General features: G+C 38.8%; 3 protein-coding genes across 5 annotated transcripts; 2 read left to right on the top strand and 1 right to left on the bottom strand.

Annotated features, from left to right (window-relative positions):
• Positions 1-7,083: 7,083 nt before the first annotated feature.
• Positions 7,084-10,720, top strand: LOC131335259 (protein ALF). The gene is made up of 3 exons (XM_058370531.1): positions 7,084-7,550; positions 8,700-9,094; positions 10,224-10,720. The coding sequence occupies exons 1-3, from the start codon at positions 7,127-7,129 to the stop codon at positions 10,596-10,598; spliced, it is 1,194 nt and encodes a 397-aa protein (XP_058226514.1). The 5' UTR covers positions 7,084-7,126; the 3' UTR covers positions 10,599-10,720.
• An 821-nt stretch (positions 10,721-11,541) lies between these two features.
• LOC131335258 (glycine--tRNA ligase, mitochondrial 1-like) lies at positions 11,542-17,198 on the bottom strand. The gene is made up of 9 exons (XM_058370530.1): positions 16,810-17,198; positions 14,730-15,112; positions 14,488-14,605; positions 13,722-13,916; positions 13,388-13,612; positions 13,041-13,100; positions 12,875-12,955; positions 12,389-12,794; positions 11,542-12,023 (listed from the first exon to the last, which is right to left on the bottom strand). Exons 1-9 carry the CDS (start codon positions 16,987-16,989, stop codon positions 11,791-11,793), a joined length of 1,881 nt encoding a protein of 626 aa, XP_058226513.1. The 5' UTR covers positions 16,990-17,198; the 3' UTR covers positions 11,542-11,790.
• A 1,088-nt stretch (positions 17,199-18,286) lies between these two features.
• Positions 18,287-22,402, top strand: LOC131335257 (uncharacterized). Of its 3 annotated transcripts, none has more exons than XM_058370528.1 (5): positions 18,287-18,556; positions 18,648-18,770; positions 18,977-19,066; positions 20,650-21,276; positions 21,892-22,402. In XM_058370528.1, the coding sequence occupies exons 1-5, from the start codon at positions 18,410-18,412 to the stop codon at positions 22,204-22,206; spliced, it is 1,302 nt and encodes a 433-aa protein (XP_058226511.1). In that variant the 5' UTR covers positions 18,287-18,409; the 3' UTR covers positions 22,207-22,402. The 3 variants fall into 3 exon arrangements, with proteins under 3 accessions (XP_058226511.1, XP_058226510.1, XP_058226512.1); XM_058370527.1 differs by having other exon boundaries at positions 20,647-21,276; XM_058370529.1 differs by lacking the exon at positions 18,977-19,066 and having other exon boundaries at positions 18,326-18,556.
• Positions 22,403-23,089: the final 687 nt, after the last annotated feature.

The raw sequence follows: 23,089 nt of genomic DNA, 5'->3' as shown, positions 1-23,089 counted from the left end.
CTTATGCAGGGAAAGACGCGTAATCTGTTACTACTATTTTATTTGTCAAAAATGGTCCGTTGGACATAATCGGCATATTACGTTAATAATCCGTTCCTCTAAGGTTTCTATTTTTTAAGCACTTATTTTTTGCTTTACAAGACAGCCAGATCATGCTCTCATAATATATCACCTTAATTCAAAAAATAAATACTTATTTAAATTAGTAGAACGCACATAAATGGAGAATTCTATAAGAACGGTGTTTCCTTTTTGTGTCGACAACTTTGAAAAGAAAATGCAAGAGAAACTTGAGTGAGTTGTTCCTCATTTACCCCCTCCTTTTCTTTTCTTTTCTTTTCTTTTTGTGTGTCCGGGTCAAAGGGGAAAATGAATAATCATTAACTCGACATGGGGCACAAGACGGGCTCGATCTCCTATGTTTCGAAAATTTATGTACGGAGGAATTTTTCTGCCATTAAATTGTGTGTGTGTTTTTTTTAATATTTTAAATTCAACGGCAGAAAAATCTTTCAGCTCATAGGCACATATAGGGGTGTGCACGGATCGGGAGGGTCGGGTTTGGCCCCGACCTGACATGTTGGGTAACATCATTTCTGGCCCCTTACCGAACAAGTATTAAGAACCGTCTGTAAGCCCGATTTTTTTACTTCGGGTCAGGTCCGACCAAAACCAAATTAATCTATATGAATTGGTTTGGTTGGGTAAGAAACACAGCACCCCAAATCGAAATCTGATTTTTAACCAAAAAAATAAACCCTTGTCCGACCGAACCACATGTTTGGTCCCGTCCGAGACCCTTCGGGTCGGGTCGGGTCGGGTTACGGATTTTTTGCACACCCCCTAGTCACGTAGGGATTTGGGTCCGTTGTACGAAAAGGAAAACGGACAAAGCAAAGAAAAGAAAAGGCCAAAGCAAATTTGAGGAATTGAGAGCAGCTTCTTCATCACTGACCCCCCCGCCCTTTGCCTGCTTATGCAAAAGTCTCTCTTCTTCTATATCTATATTATATTATAAGCTAATTTTTTCGTTTTTATTCAAAAAAAATTAGATTTCGGTCAAAAAATTTTACTTTTTAGATTTCTTTTATCGTGAGGATGCAATAATCTCCAAAAAATTGACAATAAGCTAACTGATAAGAAAAAAATTTGAATAAGGACAAAAAATAAGCCACTTTGACTTATTTGTCCGAACACCCTGTACCAACACTGATCAGGCAGCCAGCCAAGCTGCAAGCAGACAAAAAATCTCTAGCACTCCCGTACACTGCGTCGACAGTGACGTGTCGACTGCTGATTCGTTCAGTTCATAATCACTCTCTCAGGTTGACCAAATTGAATTTAATTCACCTCTTTTTTGTTTTTTTTGGAGCGGTTTAAACTTCAAATTACTACCACTACTAGTCTAGTAGTAGTACACTGTAGTAGAGTGTGTTCTCGTAAATATTCTTCTGATTATTTTACACTAAATAAAATTGTAATGAGATTTTTTAAATAATAAAAGTCATAGTATTAAATTATTTATGGAGGCGAAAAAAAATTAATGATAGTCTCAGTAATGAAAAATAGCAGCGGGGTCTCTTCCTCATCCTCTCTCTCTCCTCGAACCCGAAGAAGCGTTTTGGGGGGAACGAAGACCCAAGCCTAAAGATTGTACTCCTATGAAGCAAGTAGTAGTTATATTGAATTTTTTTACATTGGGGTAAAGATGAAATGAGAAATAAAGGTGCTTATTATTAATTACAATGAGAAATAAAGGTGCTTATTATTAATTACTACTATCATTGAATAAGGAAAGAAACAATTCAAGAGCAAAACAAATTATCATCTCACATTTTTCCTAATTGGGATCATAACTGTTCACAACAACAATGAAATATGAAGAATGAAAGTAGTGGCAGAACCAGAATTTTCTCCTAAGGTATGCCACACCAGTGCAAATATGGTTTTTGGATACAAATTATGGCGCACGACCGGTACAACACAAAAAAATTATGGCGCACGACCGGTACAACACAAAATTCATATGCAAATTATACTAGTATTGCATTGATAGGGGTGTTTTTAGAAAAAACTTTGGACTACAAATTATTATATTTTGTCATGTTGTACTCACACGAACCCACAATTTCTTCCTCTTGATTTTTTTTCCTATTTTTCTCCTCTAATTTTTCCTTTTAAACAGCGCCCCCCCCCCCCCCCCGAATATCATCTACAACTTATGAATTAGGGGAAACAACCTAATATTTTTGGACAACAAGAAATTATCCATAACTTTTTGGTTAGCGGAAACACCCTTGATGAAGACAAACAACTTATTTAATTTTCTTCATATTTGTTAGTTTTTCTTCAATTTTTTGTGAATTATTGCTTCGTCATGACAAAAAATAATCTAAAAGGTAAGAAATTACGATCAAAACTCAAATTTTTTGAATAAAGACGAAAAGAATTGGCTTATTTTTGTCTTTATTAAGTAAAAAAGAAGTTGGATTTCGATCATAATTTTTCACTTTTTAGATTTATCTCATCATGACAAAGTAATAATTCATAAAAAAAAAAAACTAACCACTACGAAAAATAAAAAATAAATATTTGGCTTATTAGACCGGCCTTATATTCTAGCCCCAATGGTTAGTTTGGTTGGCATGGATTTACTTCCCACACTATTGATCAGGTCGGGTTTCATTCTTGGAGTGAGACTGCAAGAAAAAAAAAAAATACTGTGAAATGCCTTTGACCGCACGAAAGAGAGATTTAGTTGAGGTACGTGTACACTGATCCGAACAATCGGACTACTTCTAACCAGCAAACCCAAAAAAAAAGAAAAGAAGGAGCCCTTCGTGTTGGTTAGCTAGAGTAGTTGGGAGGGCTCTACCAGCAATGGGAGGACTGCAATTGGAAATCATGGCGAGGGGCTGAAAAGGTACATACAGTTTTATACTATTTCATCAGAATCTTTATTTACAGTGGGGGGTGGGGTTTTGCTATGCTATGCTACTATGATAGGAGTAGTATAGTAGCAAAATACAGGCTAACTGTGGGTGGCACCACAATCCAAAAACTAGTCAGAGTGTTCTTTCGAAAGTACAATTTAAAACAGCCTTTTCCAGTTGAGAGAAAGAAAAGAAAAGAAAGAGAGAGATTAGATTTTAGGGTTGATGAATCTCTTTTGCTTTAATTTCTTTTTCCAAACCGTGTACTTGCCTGCATTTCGCTTAGCCAATACTCCTAGGGATCCGTTTGGATGCGAGATAAAGATTTAGGGTATTAGTTAAGAAGGAGAATAAGATGGTAAGGGGTATTATATAAGAAGAACGAGCCCACATTGATGTGACGGAAGATTAAATAGTACTTGGTTTAGATGATACATAAAATGGAAGAAAATGTTATTTTGTAGTTGAAATAGAAGAGAAATGGGGTATTTATCCCGATCCGGGGTATTATGTAATAACACCCCAAAACCTTCCCATAAATAATCCTCCCGCCGGGAGTATTAGAGAGTACAAGAGAATCCGGAGCTTAGCTAATACCCCTACAAAATGTGTTCCCAAATCATATCTTAACCAAGGGCCCATGATCTTAGGAGGGGTATTATTAATACCCCTTCGATAGCCCCCATCGTATATAGAACTAGATTTAGAAAAATGCTAGTGGTGATCAAACTTCATTAAGCGGTGATTAAAGTTTAGTAAGTGTACACGTTGAAGTGTATTAATCATGTACTGAAGTTCTAATAATTCAAACATTAATTCTAACCATCATCTAGTGAACGATTGATGATATTAATACAGATATATAACTGTCAAGTATTCGGGTTAGATGTGTGAATAATTTTCTATTGCTGATGAATCTATGAGATGAGATCGCATGTGACATTCTAAATTGGTATCACCTCTTTTTGGGGGTGAACGTATCATTTTTTGAATGGTAAGGTACCTTAGAAGGATAAACTCATAACCAGACCTTATTCGGTTAAGAATTTTGAATTTTAATTATTATTTTATTTCTCTATAATTATTATTCTCATTTTTCAATATCGTAAAAGGACAAACTTATAGCTAGACCTTATCCGGTTAAGGTATCGTAGGGATGGTGATAGTGTTGGTAGGTTTGATGACCCAGCATGGACACCTCTCATTAACCAACATTGCTAATTCTCTAATACTAGTACTAATTATCAATTTAAACAATTAAACGAACATTACTAATTCAGAAGTAATTCACTAGTACTATTACTAATTACCTATGAAAAACTATTAGGCCTCGTTCTGTCAAGGTTATTATTTTTAAAGTTCTTACTTCCTATTTTACGAGACAGATCATTCTCTCACAATACATCACATTTAATTTAAAAAATAAGTACTTATATCTCTTAAAGGAACGAGGCCTAAATAATGTATTTTAGAAAACGAAACACATTATAGACCCCAAGATGAGTACTCTCCTATTCCAGCTTCCCCAGAGCAAATGGTAGCACAGCTGAGACATCGACGGATTCTAAGCCCTTGCGGGAATGGAGCGACAGAAGTCTTGAGAATGCAAGAGAAGGTCACGGCGAGACGAGCCTCAGACCAAATACTAGTACAAACTACAAAGAGACTCACCGGTTTCGGAAACAAAAGATCGGAAACGGAAAACAAAATCCAAAGGAAAGCTGTGTAAGAACTAATAAATCTACGCGCTTCACTAAATGCTGTAGGCCGGGGAGTCTAATTTGATCTCATTTTCATCTTCAAACTTTGAAATTACCTAAAGCAATGGCTACCCAGATAAAGGCTACAAGTTTCAGATTTAGGCTTTTCCAGACTGCAAATGGAAAAACCCCAGTAGAGTTCATCGATTCTAACTCCCACCCTTTTACTACTTTACTTTTGATCTCTCTCTTCATGCATTGTTCTATGTGCATTTTCCTGTGATTGTCAAATCCGTGGCCACTTTTGAGTAAATGGGAATTTTTATTAGCATATTCTTCTAGTTATGAAAATTTTTTTTTTGTGCCGAGTGGGTATCACGTGGGATATACCTGCTCGGCATTGAAAAATCTCTCTCTAGTTATACATGTAAAAGCTTCAATTTTGTTTCCCATTTATTGTTTCAACCGTTTTATAGATTCAGCTATCATGCCGATAAAAAAATTTATAAAAAAAAAACCCCTTTCTTGCTAGTATTAACGCTTATTTTTTAATATTTCCAAACCATCTTATTCAGAAAAAAGATGTTGAACTAAGCGAGCACATTGATGACGAAGTGAATCAAGCTAGTGGGGGACCATGATGTCCCTTGGTGAGGAGCCGTCTAGCTGAGAAAAAATCTGAGCCGTTCATTATCGTATATAAACGATTTGGAAAGGGTCAACACCCATACAAGGGACAACAAGGCCCCTAAAAGGTTCTCAAAAGCCAAAAGAATGGGTTGAAACTGAAGAATTACGAAAATATTACTTACAACACCACATATTCATTGGTAGAGTATATCTAATGAGATGAGTACAATTTATTTGACAGAAAAAACGGATGCAACCTGGGGCATTGCCCGCAACGCAACATATTCATTTGTAGAGTATCTCACAGCATCCACATCGAGAGCAAAGTTAAGATCCTACGAGCGTTAAAAACTATGTTTAGCCTTGCCAAACAACTGTAGATATAGAAACACTGAGCGAATAAAAATCAGGTATTCAAGTACCAACGAATCAACCCGCACTACGTAGAGTGCACCGCCGAACAAAGGAGGAAGTAGTAAATGAAAATCTTACCACTAGACAAGCATTACTACTTCCTCCTCTGTTGCAAGTAAAATTTTAGAGAGTTTTTTTCCTGCCCAACATTTCATAGCAAACAATGAGAAAGTTGAAGCAGTACTTGTCTGAAACTGGTCTGGTACATGGCAAGCGTTAGTGTCCACAGAAGTTCCTGATTCCAGCAGGGGTACCTTTCTACAAAGACATTCAGTTTTAACTTAACTTCCGGTTCCTTTCCAACTAATTCATCTATGCCGTATCTGGTTCCATTCCAACTCTCCATTTTTCCACATCCCCCCAAGTTTCAATGGAAAACAAAACCCATCTGCCAAAAACGACGACCACGACGACGACAACAACGACAAAAAAAAAAAGGGAAAAGAAACCCAATTTCCAAATGTATGATAATTCAAGCTCTGTTCCGCTAAAATTCTTACTTCTTCCGTCCCAATTTAATTGTCCCTCGCTCTATTCTAACTGGCTAAAAAATGAGTTATATTTTTGAATCCGTAATAAATTTCATATCGAATATGGATTTTGTTTGATAGATCTCAATTAGTTCTATAATACGATAATTTCGAAATCACATAAAATATTATAAATTACAAGATATAATCAATTGAAAAGTGGTACAAACTCCCAAAAAGAACAATTAAATTGGGACGGAGGGAGTATTTTTTAAGTACTTATTTTTTGCTTTACGATACAGATCATCCTCTCACAATAATACATCCCATTTAATTCAAAAAATAATTTATTTATTTCCCGTAGCGATACGGGACCTCAGTTAAAACTAGGGGCATTCCGAGATTAAAAGCCTAACAATGGACCCAGAATGTCATTTTCATAGATTTAATTTCATGCACAATACAAATAATTTTACACCGGTCAGCTGCATATGCCCCCGACAGTTGTAAACACATTTGTGTCTGAACGCTATGCTCAAAAATCTGTGAGCACAAATTTTCTCTTATGATCCGACTTCTCTGCAGTCTGAACGAGGGTTCCGATTGTTTCAAATACTAGTACATTCGTGTTTGGACATTGTGCTCCAAAAATTTGTGAGAACAAACTCTCTTATGATCCGACTTCTCAGCCGTCCGTATGTGTTATAAATCGACCTTTTATTAAAAATATTTTTCATAACTTTAAATTCATTAAAGACTCTCTACCTTCTTCTTTTTTATGTCACAATCGAAAAATTATTGGCTAAGATGCATTTTTTCAAATTTGGCTCATGAATTAATGAAATGGACGGCTAAGATGAGTTCTCAACTATTGATCGGGTCCTTCTCAATTCTGCATAGACAGTATATATATCCTCATGTATGCATGCACACAACTGTTCAGTGTTCTCACTTTCATATGAACAAGTCGTTCTGATCGATGGATCCAGACGCATTCTTGTTCAAGTGGGACCCACGGGGCGCTCTGCCTCCGCCGCAGCCCAACCGGCTGCTGGAGGCGGTGATGCCGCCGCAGCCGGCTGCGTACGCAGTGCGGCCGCCGAGGGAGATGGGAGGGCTGGAGGAGCTGTTCCAGGCGTACGGCGTGAGGTACTACACGGCGGCGAGGATGGCCGAGATGGGGTTCACGGTGAACACGCTGCTGGACATGAAGGAAGACGAGCTGGACGACATGATGAACAGCCTGTCCCAGATTTTCAGGTGGGAGTTGCTCGTGGGGGAGAGGTACGGGATTAAAGCCGCGGTCAGGGCGGAGAGGAGGCGGTTGGAGGAGGAGGAGTTGCGGCGTCGCCACCTACTGTCCGGTGATACTACGCATGCTCTTGACGCACTCTCGCAGGAAGGTACGACGTCGTTATACCTGTTATTTTTTAATTCCGCTAGCTCTTGCCCAAGATAACTTTCTTGGGTTATGGTCACGTGGCGTCTTAAGACTCTTAACGATGGCATACTCGTATAGAGTCCACACGCAATTTATAAACCTCGCTTTTATGTTTATGGGATGATAGAGGGCTCTGATCATCACGTGATAACGCCTCAAAAGCTTATAGCAATTTTCTTAGCTTAAAATTTTTCAAACACTAGATAAGTAAACTTCGTACTGCTCTCTCTCTCTCTCTCTCTCTCTGCGCTTTGTTATTGTTTAAGGGAAGATGATCGAACAGTTGAAGTAAAGAGAATAAGTTCTTTCTCTTTTGTTTTTGGCCTGATCTATTTGTCGAAATAATATTTTTGTATGGCAAATTATAGAAGAAAAAAAAACATATCCAAAATTGTAAGCTGCGGAGTATTTGGATTTTTAGAATTATGAGCCGCAATGGACTTTGGATTATAATAGCAAGGTCAAAGGACTATACTATTTCGAATAGGAAATTTTTGTCACTGTTTTATCTTTGTTTGATGGATTGGTTTTAATTTCGGAAATTTTAGCAACCTTATATATATATATATATATGCCTTTTTTCAACTTGAGTCCGTACATTATTCGAGTATGATTGCGCCTAAATAGTAATGATGATGCGAACCAGGACACTAAATCAATTGTTCAGATTTAAAGACACTCTTACTCGGAAGAGTTTTGATCTTCCAAGAAAGAATTTTGGACCGTTGATTGGGTTACCTAGAAGATTTCTTGTTTTCTCTTTTGCTAGATTGTACCATTGCCTTAACCATGACAAACAAAGAGCAAAAGATTTCAACTTTAGGGGCCAAATTTGTATATGCAATAAAAAAGTTTACAAGTTCACATTAAATAGTTTTTTTTTTTGTTTTTTTTTTGTAAATACCATGCACACCCTTATTTATAAGACACCTTTTTAGTCCTTTATGAAATGATGATTTTGTATATTTACGTATAAAAAATGAAAAAAAAATGAATAGTGTTGGTTTTAAAGGAGGATAAAAGTGTAATTTGAAGGACCAACTCACATAAGCAATTGTTGACTAGTGTTGGTTTATGCATCTTTCCTTGGTATTATACGTTTGTGTGATAGGATTATCGGAGGAGCCGGTTCAACAGATAGAGGCGGCAGGAAGTGGCGGAGGTACCGGTGGAGCACCACCGTGGGAGGTGGTGCCAGCGGCGGGTGGCAAGAAGAAACAACAGCGGCGCAAGAAGGTGCAGGCGAGGATGGCGTCGTTCGGGGGGCCCGACGACGTCAGGACCCAGGGAGCCAACGAGGACGAGGACGAGGACGACGACAACGGCGGAGGCGGCAGCGATCACAGGCAGCGGGAGCACCCGTTCATCGTGACGGAGCCCGGGGAGGTGGCGCGCGGCAAGAAGAACGGCCTCGATTACCTGTTCCACCTGTACGAGCAGTGCCGCGATTTCCTGATCCAGGTCCAGAGCGTTGCCAAGGAGCGCGGTGAAAAATGCCCCACCAAGGTAAAAATCAACCTAGTTAAGGTGGTTCTTTCCTTAAATGTTCGCGGTAAATCGGGTGATTTTGACTGTTTTTTACTGTGCTAAGACATTTTTTTGATCTGTGGTTATGATCGTCCCATGTTTCATTGGAGCTCCTCCAATGAGAGATCATATGGCTGGCCAGGTGGCACTCTCTTCTAGGAAACTTTTTCAGTGCACCTGAACGAATGACTCATACCATCCCGACCATGAGAGATGCTACGGTCCACCGTACGCCTGCGTGGAATTCGGAGTGGGTTCCACGTAGGCGTGCCATCTACTTGTATGATGACCATAAATGCTGTGTTTGGTTTAGTTTTTGAAAAGTTTTTTAAAAAATAGTAGAACTAATAAGTGGAAAGAAATAGAAAGAGAAATGTTAGAAGTAGAAAGAATCTAAAGAGAATTTTTAAAAATTTTTTTTTTGAAAAGGGAAGAGAGCAAGGCATAATGTCTTCACCACACCTTTTGTTGGTGTCCACTACAAATTGTGTAGAGTCCACTCCAATGTGTGACGAAAAGAGGGCACGGGATAGTCTCATTAACAACTTAGTGCTCGTGGGGCATATCTCCGTCTCATAAAGTTGGTCCCCTGCGACGTGCAATTTTTAAGCTTAAAAATTATGTACTTGACGAAATAATTTTGTGTGTAATATGAATTTTGTTTGATAGATTTCGATGAAATCTTTTGGACGGTGCAAAAAAAATTACCAAAAAATTATTTTAATAAATACATTATTTTTAAGTTTGAAAATTGCACGTAATTTCATAAGAAACCAAATGTGACGGAGAGAGTAACGAATGTTGGTTAACTTGTATGACTGGAGGCCCATTTAGTTTGCACGTCTTGTTAGCTTATTTGTTTGTAGATTTGAATAGTGACACATTTAAGAAACATAAAACAATATAAGTTCCAAATTAAGATCACAAGAACGCACCCTTAATGCTCCATACAGATACTATGATGACTACAAGTGTACCAGCCAAAGGCACCAAGCTATACGAAACTTTATATAGTTTGTTTATACCAGATTTGATGTGTATCAGTTTGGATGAGTTTGATGAAGAAAAGCCCATTTTATTTTAATTTGGGCTTCTCTTTCTCCAACAGGTGACAAACCAGGTGTTCAGGTACGCAAAGAATGCAGGAGCGAGCTACATCAACAAGCCCAAGATGCGGCACTACGTGCACTGCTACGCCCTGCACTGCCTCGACGAGGAGGCGTCCGACGTCCTGAGGCGAGCTTTCAAGGAGAAAGGAGAGAACGTCGGGGCTTGGAGGCAGGCTTGCTACAAGCCTCTCGTGGACATCGCTGCACAACAAGGGTGGGACATCGACGCCATTTTCAACGCGCATCCCCGGCTATCCGTGTGGTACGTTCCCACCAAGCTCCGCCAGCTCTGCCACGCCGAGCGCAGTGGCGCCGTGGCAGTGGTTGCTTCTAGTTCCGCGTCGGGTGGGGTTGAGCACCATCTGCCCTTCTGAAGTTATATTGCACTAATGTTCTAGTGTAGCATTTCAAGACTCTTGTGCATGATCACCGAACGAATGAGATAACCTATTGTGTGGTGTTTTGATTCTAATAGGCAACATCAGTAATTTTGGGTTGGGTGATGCGACAAAACTAGGAAAAAATTCCAAAAAAGGGGTTCCCCCACAATGCATTGCATTCTTCTAGCAGTCGATGTGCATTTAAACTGATCCGGGCACCTTATCAAAAAAAAGAGGGCGCTGCTATTTGCAATTTTTTATTTTCTCCCATAATCCTCTACATTTTGGTAAATAATTGTTGAAAATCATACATAACATTTCAGTAAATAACTGTTGAAAATAAGATTATATTTCGGTAACTACATGTTGAAAATTTGTTCAACTTTCGATAAACAACTGCCGAACATACATTTTCGATAAATAGCTGTTGAAAAAATATTATATTTCATAAATTGAATGCTGAAAATATATCTCAATTTCGGTAACTAACTGTCGATTATAATTGGAAATTTTTAACAGACTATGGAAAAAAATAAAAAGCCGCGAATAGCAGCGCCCAAAAAAAAAATGCATTCCTTCTGGTAGGATATGACTTCATCCAGAATGAATGCGCTATCAAATGCAATTGAGACCTTATTCGATACAGTACCACAAAATAATAGTAAAGTCGAAAATAAATTAGTGCAACCTATTTGACACCGAATGCCTTATTTTTCGGCAAAATGATACAGTACCACAAAATAATAGTAAAGTCGCAAATAAATTAGTGCAACCTATTTGACACCGAATGCCTTATTTTTCGGTAAAATGATCTCCAAGGTCCCTCCACACTACACATTTGGTGATTGGTACCCGTTACCATGCCTGTGGTGGGAGAGCCCTTGGAGCTGCATGTCTTCAACGAACACGTAATCCCTGTGCAAAACCGGGCATAGAATTTTCAACGAACACGTAATCCCTGGATATATGTTCAAAACTCAAACCAAAGGAGAAGGCACAACATTCTCATCTAATTGAGTCAAATTAAATGCTAGTTGGAGACCACCCTCAGAAGAAAAACTGGTATTTTCCCATTCGCTCGGTACTGCTAATACATCATTATAACATGTGTTTGTGACTTTGTGCATACGAGAAAATCCACTTTGACAGCATCAAATAGTGTAGTAATGGTTACCACATCCCAATTCTAATCCTCAGCTGATGTGGATGAATGAGCTGGGTATTTCCACTGCATATCAGCCCAAGTGCTCAGACCATCGGTAACCTCCTTAACTACAGATGCCACTTCGTCTACATTAATACGAATCTGTTGCTTGCTGTCTCTATCACGAAGTGTCACTGAAGTTGTTGAGTCCACTGTAATGGCAAGGGGAACACCAAGTTCGTCTGTCCTTGCATATCGCTTCCCGATTGATGTACCTAAAATATACAGATGTACCATTTGTATCTAATTAGTTGCTGACCCAATCATCAAATTGCTCATGACACTAATGTATATCACAGCAAAAGTGAGTTCTACTATCATCCTTAAGACACCATGATGCAACAGTGCCATCACAAGAAAATGTACTAATCTACAAAACCTCTACCTCTGTTTGGTGAGCCAAAATGGGGTAAATGAAACTATTCATGCCTGCCTAACCATTGTTTGTAGGTAACCAAACAAAAAACATGGACTTTCGGACATGCCTTTTCATTATTCCCCATTTCTCCTACTAACCAAACTACGGAAGCTGGCTTCTCTAATTTAATAGTCAACACAATATGTTATGTGTCGCGCATACCTGTTATGTCGATCTTGTATGTGATCCCAGCAGCAGTTAATGACCGGGCAATGCGTCTGGCAACTTCCTCGTATTGCTGATTCTGAACCAAAGGGAATACAGTGCATTTGATGGGAGCCACAAGTGGAGGGAAACCGAAAACATTCAACTGTTCATCCCCGCCTCTACTAGCCCTTGTATAGAAGGAATGTTCATAGAGACAGTAAATTATCCTCCCAATACCAAAAGATGGTTCAATTACTGATGGCGTGAAAACCCTCTGATGTTCTTTCTTCTTCTCCTTCAGGATTGAAACCATGCTCTTAGTTACAGTGACATCCTTCCCAAGTGTGCAAACTTGGAACTCTACTTCTCCCTTGGACTCCAAAGTGGCTTTCATTTCCATAGCTTCTTTTTCCCCCATTGCCTGCAGCCAAAGGGGAAATGTAGCCCAAGTCATTATTCAGAAAACCGCCATCATTGCCTAGCAAAAAATTTGTCAAATACCTCCAATGCTTCGACCACCATCTTCTGGTTACCCTTGAATGCAAGACCCAGCTCCTTCTTAACTGGAGTTATAACAAGTTTCTGAACCAACAGTAAAATAGGTCAGGATTTTGTAAAATTATTTGCATATACACGTGCGTGCACGTATGAGAGAGAGAGTGTGTACCTCCACTTCAATAGGTTCTGAAAATTTTTCAGCTGCCACAAGAGGCACTCCACTTTTATCCTACAATGAAGAAGTGAAAACTCCCACGAACTTCAGGACATAATTCATACACTGGTTTTCGGATGAACTTCTAGCATAACATATCAGAAACTATATAGATGTCTTATTGGTCTTTCCACAATTATCTATGTTAGTTCTGCCTTCCTTTTTTCCAGGTTAGACGGTTTGTACCTCACAAACAGGTACATCAAACCTCACTCGTCGCAATCAAGAAACTTAAAAAATAAGATGTTGACAGGTTTGTAATAGTTCAACAATTCCCTCAAAAGATACTGCATTTTTCTTACCGTGTGAGCACGCAAATCATATGCAGATCTATCAGCAATGCCAACACATTCAATCCACCCATAAGAGCATTCAATCTCAGCATCCCAACAATCAGCAGCATAGTGTGCCATCTCATTTGCAAGATGTTGGCGAAACCGTAACCTCTCCCTATCTATACCAAGGTGTGTCAAGAATAAATAAACCCTCCCAATAAAGTAGCCCAGTGTTTCGTTGTTGACAATACCCTAACAAATAGTAACACACAAAATGAGCTCGTCAATCACGTAAATGTAGGGGTTCTTTTTTCGAGAGACACGGAGGAGCAGGATGTTAGAATGGCATAAATCAACCAACCTCAGTAACTGCTTCACCAATTCGTACTCTCCTGGCTGATTGTCCAGACACCTGATCTTCTCTTGGGAACATAAGAAATTCCAGGTTTGAGACCTCAAAAAATTTTGGGTGAGACTTGTCCTCAGGATCCACAAAATGTTCGATCTCTGCCAATGTAAACTCACGAACTCTTAACAGGCCTTGGCGAGGAGATATCTGCAATTTTTTAGTAGCCAGATTTCAATTGGATCCATCATTTGCAGACCAATGTTTAAAAACCATTCAAACCTCATACTCTAAGAAACCATCAACTCCGATTGTTGAAAACACATCAATTCCCTAGAACGATGGCTATTTCTTGTTATACCTTCTTTCCGTATGTTTGACCCTTCAATTTAAGCAAACACATTAAAATAGTGGCACTGCAAGCAAATCACCTCTCGCAATGCCAGTTTTGTTGCTAATGCAACCTCAACTAGACACTAGTACACCCTTCGTTACTATAAACTTCTATCTATTCTTACATTGATACAACTGGGAAGGCTTTTATTACTCCTCAGTCCTTAACCTCACTTCTCCAAACAAAACTACACTTATCTCTACTTTCCCATCTCCTGCTCTTTTGCTACTGCAGCAGTACAACCATTACAGAAAACGTAACAGCTAGAATAATTGATACTTCCTCAATTAGAAAACTTCATTTCCAAATCAAAATGAGTTCCACTTAGACCAAAAACAGGAAAGTACATTCATGCATGGTAATGCAGCAGTTGGAGATGAATGAAACCTCATTCCTAAAAGCTTGACCAATCTGAGCAGCAGCAAAAGGGAGCTTGTTGCCATTATAGTAATATAAATCCTTGAAGTTCACAAAAATGCCTTGTGCTGTTTCGGGCCGCATATACCTGAAGCATGTTACAGTGAGAAATCAGCACATCAACGGTGAAATCTATTAGAAGGAAATAAAGACATCCTTATGACATACTCGATGTTACGCAAATGACATTTTAAATATAGCAGTATTCTTACCCAGGGCTCAAACCAGATGGACCTATAGAGGTCTGAAACATCAAGTTGAATGGATAGGGAGGAGACAGAGCGTTCTTGGTATCAGGAGCAGTAATCCCATATTCCTTAATCTTTGCACCCAATTCTTCGGCAGAAAGATCATCCAGTACGGCCATAACATGCCTGAATTCTGCTGCCTTCTCTGCTGTGATATTAGGATCTCTCTCGAGCTTCTCCTTGCAAAAATCTTTGAGTAAGTGATCAGCACGGTAACATGTACCAGTCTTTTCATCCTTAACCATGAGGTCAGTAAACTTATCCACGTGACCTGACGCCTTTAGCACAACCTCTGGTGTTACACAAGGGCAATCGACTTCTAACATGTTCTCTTCCAAAACAAAATGCTGAAACAAGAACAAACCATGACATAAGAGCATTCTTTAATCTCAAGAAGTGCAACCTCCTCACGGTGAACTATAAAGTACAACATTCACTACTCGACTGTCTTAAACAAGTAAAATAACAGAAAACATAATGCAGATTGAGAAATAAAATAAACAAAATGGAAAGTCAATTCCAGTAGAGTACAGTCATTGCACAATCTAAATCCACCGCGTTACGTACTTTCCAAATTTCGATCTTTCTTTTTTCTTCTTTTTTTCGTTTTATGGTGTGAAACTGTGAATTATTGTCCCAGCCTGCCAAAATAGACCAAGCCGATGTCGAATTTGTTTCCTCCCACAAGCTTGGAACTAGCATAGATGCAGAAGTTAAACAAGTAATTATTCACAAAAAATGTACCAGAAAGAGGGCATTTAACGACTGTCCAAACGCCAATTTGTCTCCCCCAGTACTGGATACGCAAGAGAGGCAATAAACTACTCCCTCCGTTCCAATTTGTGAGTCCCGCTCTTGGGAAATCCAACTTTTTAAGGGAGCTTAATCATTACATGCACAAATTTTGAATTTTCCAATTTTACCCTTCATAGTATAACTTTTGTTGGTACATGCAGTTTCCTTAAATAACTCCCAAATCCCAAAAAATTAGGCAGCAAGCTTGGCTCCCAAATCAGAGATATTGGTTCTAGCTGGGCAGGTAATCCAAAAGTCTCATAAGGAATTCAAATTTCAAAAAAGGTGAAGGAGCAATAAAAGGCAACCATAATAAACAATTAAGTTTAAAGAAGGGTAAAAATGGAGAGTTGGATCCCTTTTTGTGTTTACTTTTGGAAGTAGACATTTATTTTGGAACACCCAAAAAAGGAAAGGTGGACTATGAAATAGGAGCGGAGGGAGTACATAAAATGCATTGCACAAGATTTTTTGGTACTTCGTATATCCAACCAGTGAGCAGTTCCTACCTAAATTAAGGCGTCAAAATGGGATACATGTCGTGCATCACTTTTCCTCATTTTATGTATCCTATCGGGATAGGTATCGCATACCATAAGATGCATTCAGAGGAGTACATACAAGCTGATAAAATAGCTATTCTGCAATTTAAAATACAATATCTACTGAACAAATTAGTAGATACTTTGATGATACAAAATTTCATGTTTCAACAACATAACATGTTCTAGTAAGAAAAATTATCACTTTTTGCATCATGGATCATATGGGTATTACAAGAATGTTTACTCAAACATAAGTTACGGCTACATCGGCTAGACATACGTATCATCCTTTATTTATCTACCAAAATATGGAACCCCACCTTTAACTTAAATAAGTATTGTGAGTCGTAAAATTTTGACAACACCGATATATATCTATCGTGAAGGCAAACAAATAATGAAGAAACCAAAGAAATGAATTCAAAAAACAGGAACTTAACACTAAATTTACAAGTCCTACGAGCGAATCAAACTCATAGCAACCTCCACTGTCAGAGGCAAACAGGACAAGGCAACAATATACGGACAGCAAATAATCACCATACGGTCCATACGTCACAGCTTTATATGTACTCATGAATCCTAATGACCTATATCTATACAAATTCCAGTCCCATGAGCTAGTTTTACAGACAATTCATAACTAACAGATTTAGAAAATGAATAAAAAATCGTACAAAAGGAAAGAACAAGTGGTTGAGTACCTGACGCCAGAAGGCGAGTACGTTGGACTTGACGGCGCAGCCAGGAGGGCCGTAGTCGTAGAGGCCGGCGACGCCGCGGTAGATCTTGAAGGAGGGTATGTAGAAGAGACGGCGCTCGAGGGTGTTGACCACCGCCTGCCGGAATGCTTCCCTGTTGTGGGCCTCCTGTGCGGCGTCCATTTTCTGTGAGTCGAAAGCCCTAAGCAGGACAGTAGCGTGTTGCGTAGTTATATACGAGTGGAGTAGTATTTATTGGTGAAGTGAAGATAGTGGATGGACAGTGGATATTGACTTTGTCACCTCATCCTCTTGCTAGGGTTTTGCGTTTTTTCTTCTGTAACGGGCGCCACAATAAATTGGCACCATTTCAAATAAAAGAATCAGAAAATACTCTCGGATATTCTCACTCAAGCATCGTTTTAGGTGTGCAAAAAACCCGAGGCCGACGGACCCGACCTGAAGGGTTTCAGGCGGGGTCGAACATGTGATTCGGTTGGGTACGTGTTCATTTTTTGAAAAAAATTAATTTTCCTTTCGGGGCTTGGGGTGTTGTTTTCCTTATCCGACCCGACTAAAAAAATCGGATACGCGGACGGTTATTCCCACTCGTTCAGTTCGGGTTCGGGGCTCAAAAATTCGATACCCAACCTGTGCTCACCCCTAGACTTTTTTACCACAAAGTCTATGGAGTATTTTTTTTAATTTTTATTTTTAAATATTGATACATTTCACTCCAATATTCGATCATCTCATATTTTCTATTCATTAGTTATATTCAAAATTGGTCTTATTTTGAAGGTAATTTTTTTTTTTAATAATTGAATGTCTAGGCTAGTTTGCGCGAATCTTGATTGAGTGTGTTCTACCAACTAAAATAAGTATTTACTTTTCAAATAAGTACATATTTTTGGATTAAAGGTAATGTATTATGAGAGAATGTCATGTCTCGTAAAACGAGAAATAAAAGCATCTTCAATTGGACATGTCAATTCGTACGTGGACATCTTAACAGTAAAAATTGATATTAAAATTCAATCCAACCAAACAGCCTTATTTGATTCCAAATACACATAGATTTGAAGGCAAGTCTTCACATGCCAACTTTGACAGCCACCCTCTTCTATGCCAAATTTCAAAAAATGACCATTTGTATTTTAACATAAAAGTTTGAGAGGGATAATTTGATGTCAAATAAATAGAATTTGACATAAGGGTTGTAGATGAGGTTTTGATGTCAAATTGGAAATGCCAAAATGCCACATTAGTCTTCAAAAAAAATTGACATCCCCAATTTGATGTTAAGAGTTGGAGATGCTCTAAGTAGTACTTTAAAAATAGAAACCTTATTCTGGACATAACCATCAATGGCCTCAAAGTTTGGGATGATTAATCTTTCTGAAATTCGAACATGTCACCTCATGGTTAAACACTTTATGCTGATGCTATTACGATACTGTTGATGCATAGCTTTCCTTTCATGTTAATTTTCCCGATCGAAAAATAGTTTTCTTGTTAACTTGTGGAGTACGGACTACTATACAAAAGACACAGAAAATCGCGTACTCTTTCTCTCTCTGTGTACGGCATCGCTTTTCCCGCCATGGTGAAACGTCGAACTACTCGGAGATCTCCACGTCCGTCGACGGCGGAGCTTCGCTCCAAGCTCTCGACAATCTTCTCTCGCCACGAACAGATGAAAGTCGCATTCCATCACCTCAAATCTCAGATCAAAACCGGCCTTTTAGAAGTAAACTTTTCCTCCAAAAAAAATCTGATCAAATTTGAATTGCTTCAGGGTAGGAATTGCGAAGTTATGACGGATTTATCGATTTTCGCAGGCGGAAGACGTGTTCGAATCGCTAGCGATTCCGTTGATGAGGCTCGTAGGTTTGAAGACGGTGGAAATGGCTGAAGAAGGGAGATTCAGCACCATCGTCACCAATACCGATTCGAATACTCGAGTAAACTTCTGATCTTTTAATTTATAAAAAAAGTGAGGTTTTTCCTTAAAAAAATATATATTATTTTTAAGTATTCATTTTGCGTTTTGCCCACGGAACAAACATTTTGAGACGGACTTAACATACGGTTTCAACAAAAATTTACGGACGCAGTATGATCTACTCATTTGGATTTTGCACTCAATCGCGGTTAATTTTTTTGTTAGGGAAAATGGAGAAACGAGATCAGATTGGGAAAAACACAGCCGTGTGCTACTGACGGAGGAGATGAGGATCATCAAATCCGCGAAGTTGGGGTAAATAAACTCACGTAGTTACGTTTACACATGTATGAACGAGCAGAATGAGCCTAGCAAGTAGTTGATCATGCTTGATTTGAAAAATTAAGGAGCTTCAAAAAATTGCTCAAGTTTAGCTTATTTAGGAGATGAGCCGCTCTCAAATGAGCTTTAATCGAGCCGAACATGAGCGCGTTCCAAACAACTTGAATTTTCTATATATCATAAGTTGAACAAGCCAAGTAATAGTTTGTTTGAGCTTGATTTGAAACTTTAACAAGCTTTAAAAAAATATTTGAGCTTGATTTGTTTATTTAACAAATAGTTGAACGAGTTTTTAACGAACGAACATGAGCTCAAACTCTAGTAGTTTGGTTCGTTTAGGAGCCCTAGATCTTGCTTACATGACGAGATTAAGTTCATGCTTCATTTGGAAATATCTGAAGACCAGTTTAGTTGCCTTCTAATTAATTCTGCTTGCTGGCTTTTGTTTTCCTTTAAATCCTGTTCGTACATTTGGGCAATTAAACTGTAGAATGAATTGAACCTTTTTAATGAATTGGAGGAAATTTTGTGCAATTTAGGAAAATGACCGGCTTTATTCCGATGGCATGTTTTGGAATGCTCAATTGGAAAAACTGCATCTACCATTCAGGATTTCATGCCAAATGCATGCCTTCTCACTGTAGACTCTAGCACAGGCCAGTTTGGTTGATCCGTGCAAGGCAGTTGAAGAAGTTGTAACTAATTCCTTAATACTAGCTGGATTTCATTTATTAGTGCCTGGCTAACACTTGATAGCCTCGAGAATATGAATGCTTTCATGTAAAAAAATGCAAGGACTCTATCCATGAGTTGTGGCGGAAGCAGTATGTGTATTCTCACATTGATAATAAAGCAATCATCTTCATTTATTTTAGGACATGAACACATATCAAAACATAATAGAAAGTAGATTCCATAAAAGCATATTTGTACTTGCTAGGTTTGCGGGAGAGACGAGATTGCATATAATGATGTTGTGGCTGTTTAATTTGATTCACATGACCAAAAGCAAGTTGATAACTTGGAATTCGAGGACCTTTTTTTCCACGCCTATGGAGGATTAGGAAAATTTTCACCTAAGGGACTCGCCAGGGCTAAACCCATAGAACTATTTCCTAACTAATGTGAAAAACTAATATATTTAGAGTCGTGCAGGGCGGGCACCCCCTTGTGTCCTCCCCTGTCCATAAGTTCATATTTATTGATTACAAGGTTAAAATGTTGTCGTGGTCTATTTTGCAGCAAAATAAACAGAAACTAAGTCAGTGATCAAGTTTTGGACATTATGACTAAGGAAAACCTATTTTTTCCCTCTTACATTTGCTGCTTTCGTGGACCAACTCAAAAAGAAATACTGTGTGTCCTTGTGAAGTTGGATAGACCAGAAATATAAGCCGTAAACCATCATTGTTAGTTAAAACATATTTCAGCTTTGGGTTGCATTTTCCATGTTGGATATTTTTGCTATTCATGCTTGCATCAAATCAATGAAGATTGAAGAATAATTTTTCCCGTGGAGTTTGTGGATATGGTCACCTATCTTCTCCTTTCAGCAGGTAGAAAGCTACACTACTAAGGCAACCATGGCAAGCAAAGAACTCTTACAGAAACAAAGACTGCAACTAACACAACTAGTTCACCTTCTCAGAAAAATCGAAAGTCAGGTCAATTCTAGCCAAGATGATATCCTTCAGAACCTTGCAGACCATCAGGCCTCCATCCACAAGTTCTTCCAGAGGGGCATTGCATATATAACTGCAGTTCACCAGACAGGTCAAAGCAATGTCACCTTTCTCGCTGCACTTAAGCTTTTCAAAGCCACGTTTGATCGCATGGACGCTGCCCTTGGTTCAGTAGAGAGAGGCATTGAAGATATGATGTATCAACTAGCTGAACAGATGTGTAATCCGATGGTTGAGTATGTGAAGGGCCTTAAGGCCGAAATGGCATCTGGAACTTGCCCGCACCTGTTGGCCATAGTAGAGGACATGGGTGGAGCCATGAGAAATGGAAAGATGGAGTTGGAGGAAGCTAGAAAGAAAGTGCAAATAGCTGAAGAGAGGAACCTTGAGGCTCTGTGCAGGTTGAAGGAATCAGAAGAAAGAACAAGGAGAATGAAGGAGTATCTTGGGTACTTCTTAGAAGCCAAAAAAGGGTCAATGGAACACAAAGTTCCAAGCCAGGTATGGCTCATAACGTGCCAGTTTTTTGGTATTCTGAGATATCACTTCAAGTATCGATTGGCCCATTGTCCAACAATAGTAACAGTACCCAATACCCAAATAATCCCCAATCCTTTGAGGTTATTGGCCCATTTTAGTATAGTGAATGTTCTTCATAGAACCATCTATCCTCCACTTAACCTATTTAGTTGGAACGTATTCTCGTGAATCTGTATTGTTATTTTCAAAAATTCAGAAGCTCCCAGAAAACCACACCCAGACTACTATAAAATGTTCATTGCGTAGCATGTCAGATCTTAAATCCTAGTAAATCACACCCAGACTACAACAAAATGCTATCATTACCTAATTCTACTCTGACTAAGATGGCATGCAGTACTATTCTTTTTTCTTCTTATTCAGCAAATCTTAGAGAGGAACTTGCCAAATGTGTGGAATTGTTAACTTATAGTGTTGCCTCTGGAGTTGCACAAGTTAAAAGAACTTATCCAGCCTTTATCTTATATTATATGTGTGCCAAATGTCAAGTGTGGGTATATTATAATACCTTGCAGTTTAGTGGGAATTAACAAACAAGGCCATATTTTCTATCCATTTTGTTTGTCCTCCGTGAAGTTTTTAGGTATGGAGGAAGATCGAACCAAAGATGAGAGGTTGCTGTGGGAGCTACTAAAAATGAAAAGAAAGCACAAAGCACCCGACAGCCCAATTGGACCCCAAGAGCTTCTATGCACGGGAGTCATGGGACTGAACAACAATCACCTTAAGTCGACACGGGTGAGCCCCCCAGTCAGTAGCAGGCCCATCACAAGGAATTACATGCGAGGGATAAGTCCGCAAACCCTGTGTTCGGAATATCGCTTAGCGTTGGGCTCATCACCTACAGTGGCAACTCAGCAGGTTTTATCGCGCAAGCGCATCACTCCTTGAAGGCTTCAATCCGTGTACAAAGGTACAAACACTTCGGTGACTTCTACATTTGCTAGTTGGATTTAAGCAAGTAGATCGTGGATTTGAGACCTTTTCCTGTGGATTGTACAAAATTTGCCAGAATTTGACTTTGGTAACTGCAGATAGATGGATCAATTCATGCATGATTGGAAAATTATGCAGTACTAAGGTTTCTATTATTTTTTCCTTGTTCTGATGATGTCCGTTGTCCATTTCTTTGCTTAGTGTTTCCTATTTCTAAATAGGTTGGTAGAAGTCATCATGATTAAACTTATATTACGCTTTCAATATTCTGTGGGTTTAGAGACTTTAGAGTCGTGATTGATTAGATCATAGGTTTGAAACTTAGGTGGTCTCTGCTGACTTTCTTGACCTACCGAGCCCGAATTTAAATTTGGAACCTAAGATGAGTGAGGAAAGGTTAGATGACTAATTATTAGGTAGTCTGAGAGTAACATGTAGCATTAACTAGACCCACAACGCACTATGTGGGGCGTTTTTTCTGTTCCACAACCCAACATAAGTGATTATTCACATCTTACTTGCAAAATCTGTCACAGTGTGATTGGCTAGGAGTACTGGAGTATATGAAACATCACCTGGTACTTCCGGAAGTGTTGAATAATACTCGGACCGCCTTATCTTTGGACAGCCTAATGACTTTGTCAGTTAGCATAAAATACTACTAAGACATAGGCATTAACTTTTTCTAAAGTTCATTAATCTAGCTTTCTCCCATGGTTTATGTACGAAAATACTCTTGGCACTCCTTCCGATGTTACTAACGACATGTAGCCACTATCCTCTCACTTGAAAAGTGTATTTTTTTTTATAAAACTAGATAACATATCTTCTTGTTCCC

This window comes from Rhododendron vialii, chromosome 8a (assembly GCF_030253575.1).
Source record: "Rhododendron vialii isolate Sample 1 chromosome 8a, ASM3025357v1".
NCBI classification, from domain to species: domain Eukaryota; kingdom Viridiplantae; phylum Streptophyta; class Magnoliopsida; order Ericales; family Ericaceae; genus Rhododendron; species Rhododendron vialii.
The sequence above is the reverse complement of the archived record's forward strand: the minus strand, read 5'-3'. Positions and strand labels throughout refer to the sequence as shown.

What these genes read in the sequence shown, in the direction of transcription:
- LOC131335259 (XM_058370531.1), top strand. Translation starts at nt 7,127, where the DNA reads ATGGATCCAGACGCATTCTTGTTCAAGTGGGACCCACGGGGCGCTCTG. An exon ending in TGACGCACTCTCGCAGGAAG is followed by an intron (nt 7,551 to 8,699) that starts GTACGACGTCGT and finishes TTTGTGTGATAG; the next exon opens with GATTATCGGAGGAGCCGGTT. An exon ending in GTGAAAAATGCCCCACCAAG is followed by an intron (nt 9,095 to 10,223) that starts GTAAAAATCAAC and finishes TTTCTCCAACAG; the next exon opens with GTGACAAACCAGGTGTTCAG.
- LOC131335258 (XM_058370530.1), bottom strand. Translation starts at nt 16,989, where the DNA reads ATGGACGCCGCACAGGAGGCCCACAACAGGGAAGCATTCCGGCAGGCG. An exon ending in TTGGTGAAGCAGTTACTGAG is followed by an intron (nt 13,613 to 13,721) that starts GTTGGTTGATTT and finishes ACTATTTGTTAG; the next exon opens with GGTATTGTCAACAACGAAAC. An exon ending in TGGTGGTCGAAGCATTGGAG is followed by an intron (nt 12,795 to 12,874) that starts GTATTTGACAAA and finishes CTTTGGCTGCAG; the next exon opens with GCAATGGGGGAAAAAGAAGC.
- LOC131335257 (XM_058370527.1), top strand. Translation starts at nt 18,410, where the DNA reads ATGGTGAAACGTCGAACTACTCGGAGATCTCCACGTCCGTCGACGGCG. An exon ending in TCAAAACCGGCCTTTTAGAA is followed by an intron (nt 18,557 to 18,647) that starts GTAAACTTTTCC and finishes CGATTTTCGCAG; the next exon opens with GCGGAAGACGTGTTCGAATC. An exon ending in ATCAAATCCGCGAAGTTGGG is followed by an intron (nt 19,067 to 20,646) that starts GTAAATAAACTC and finishes TTCTCCTTTCAG; the next exon opens with CAGGTAGAAAGCTACACTAC.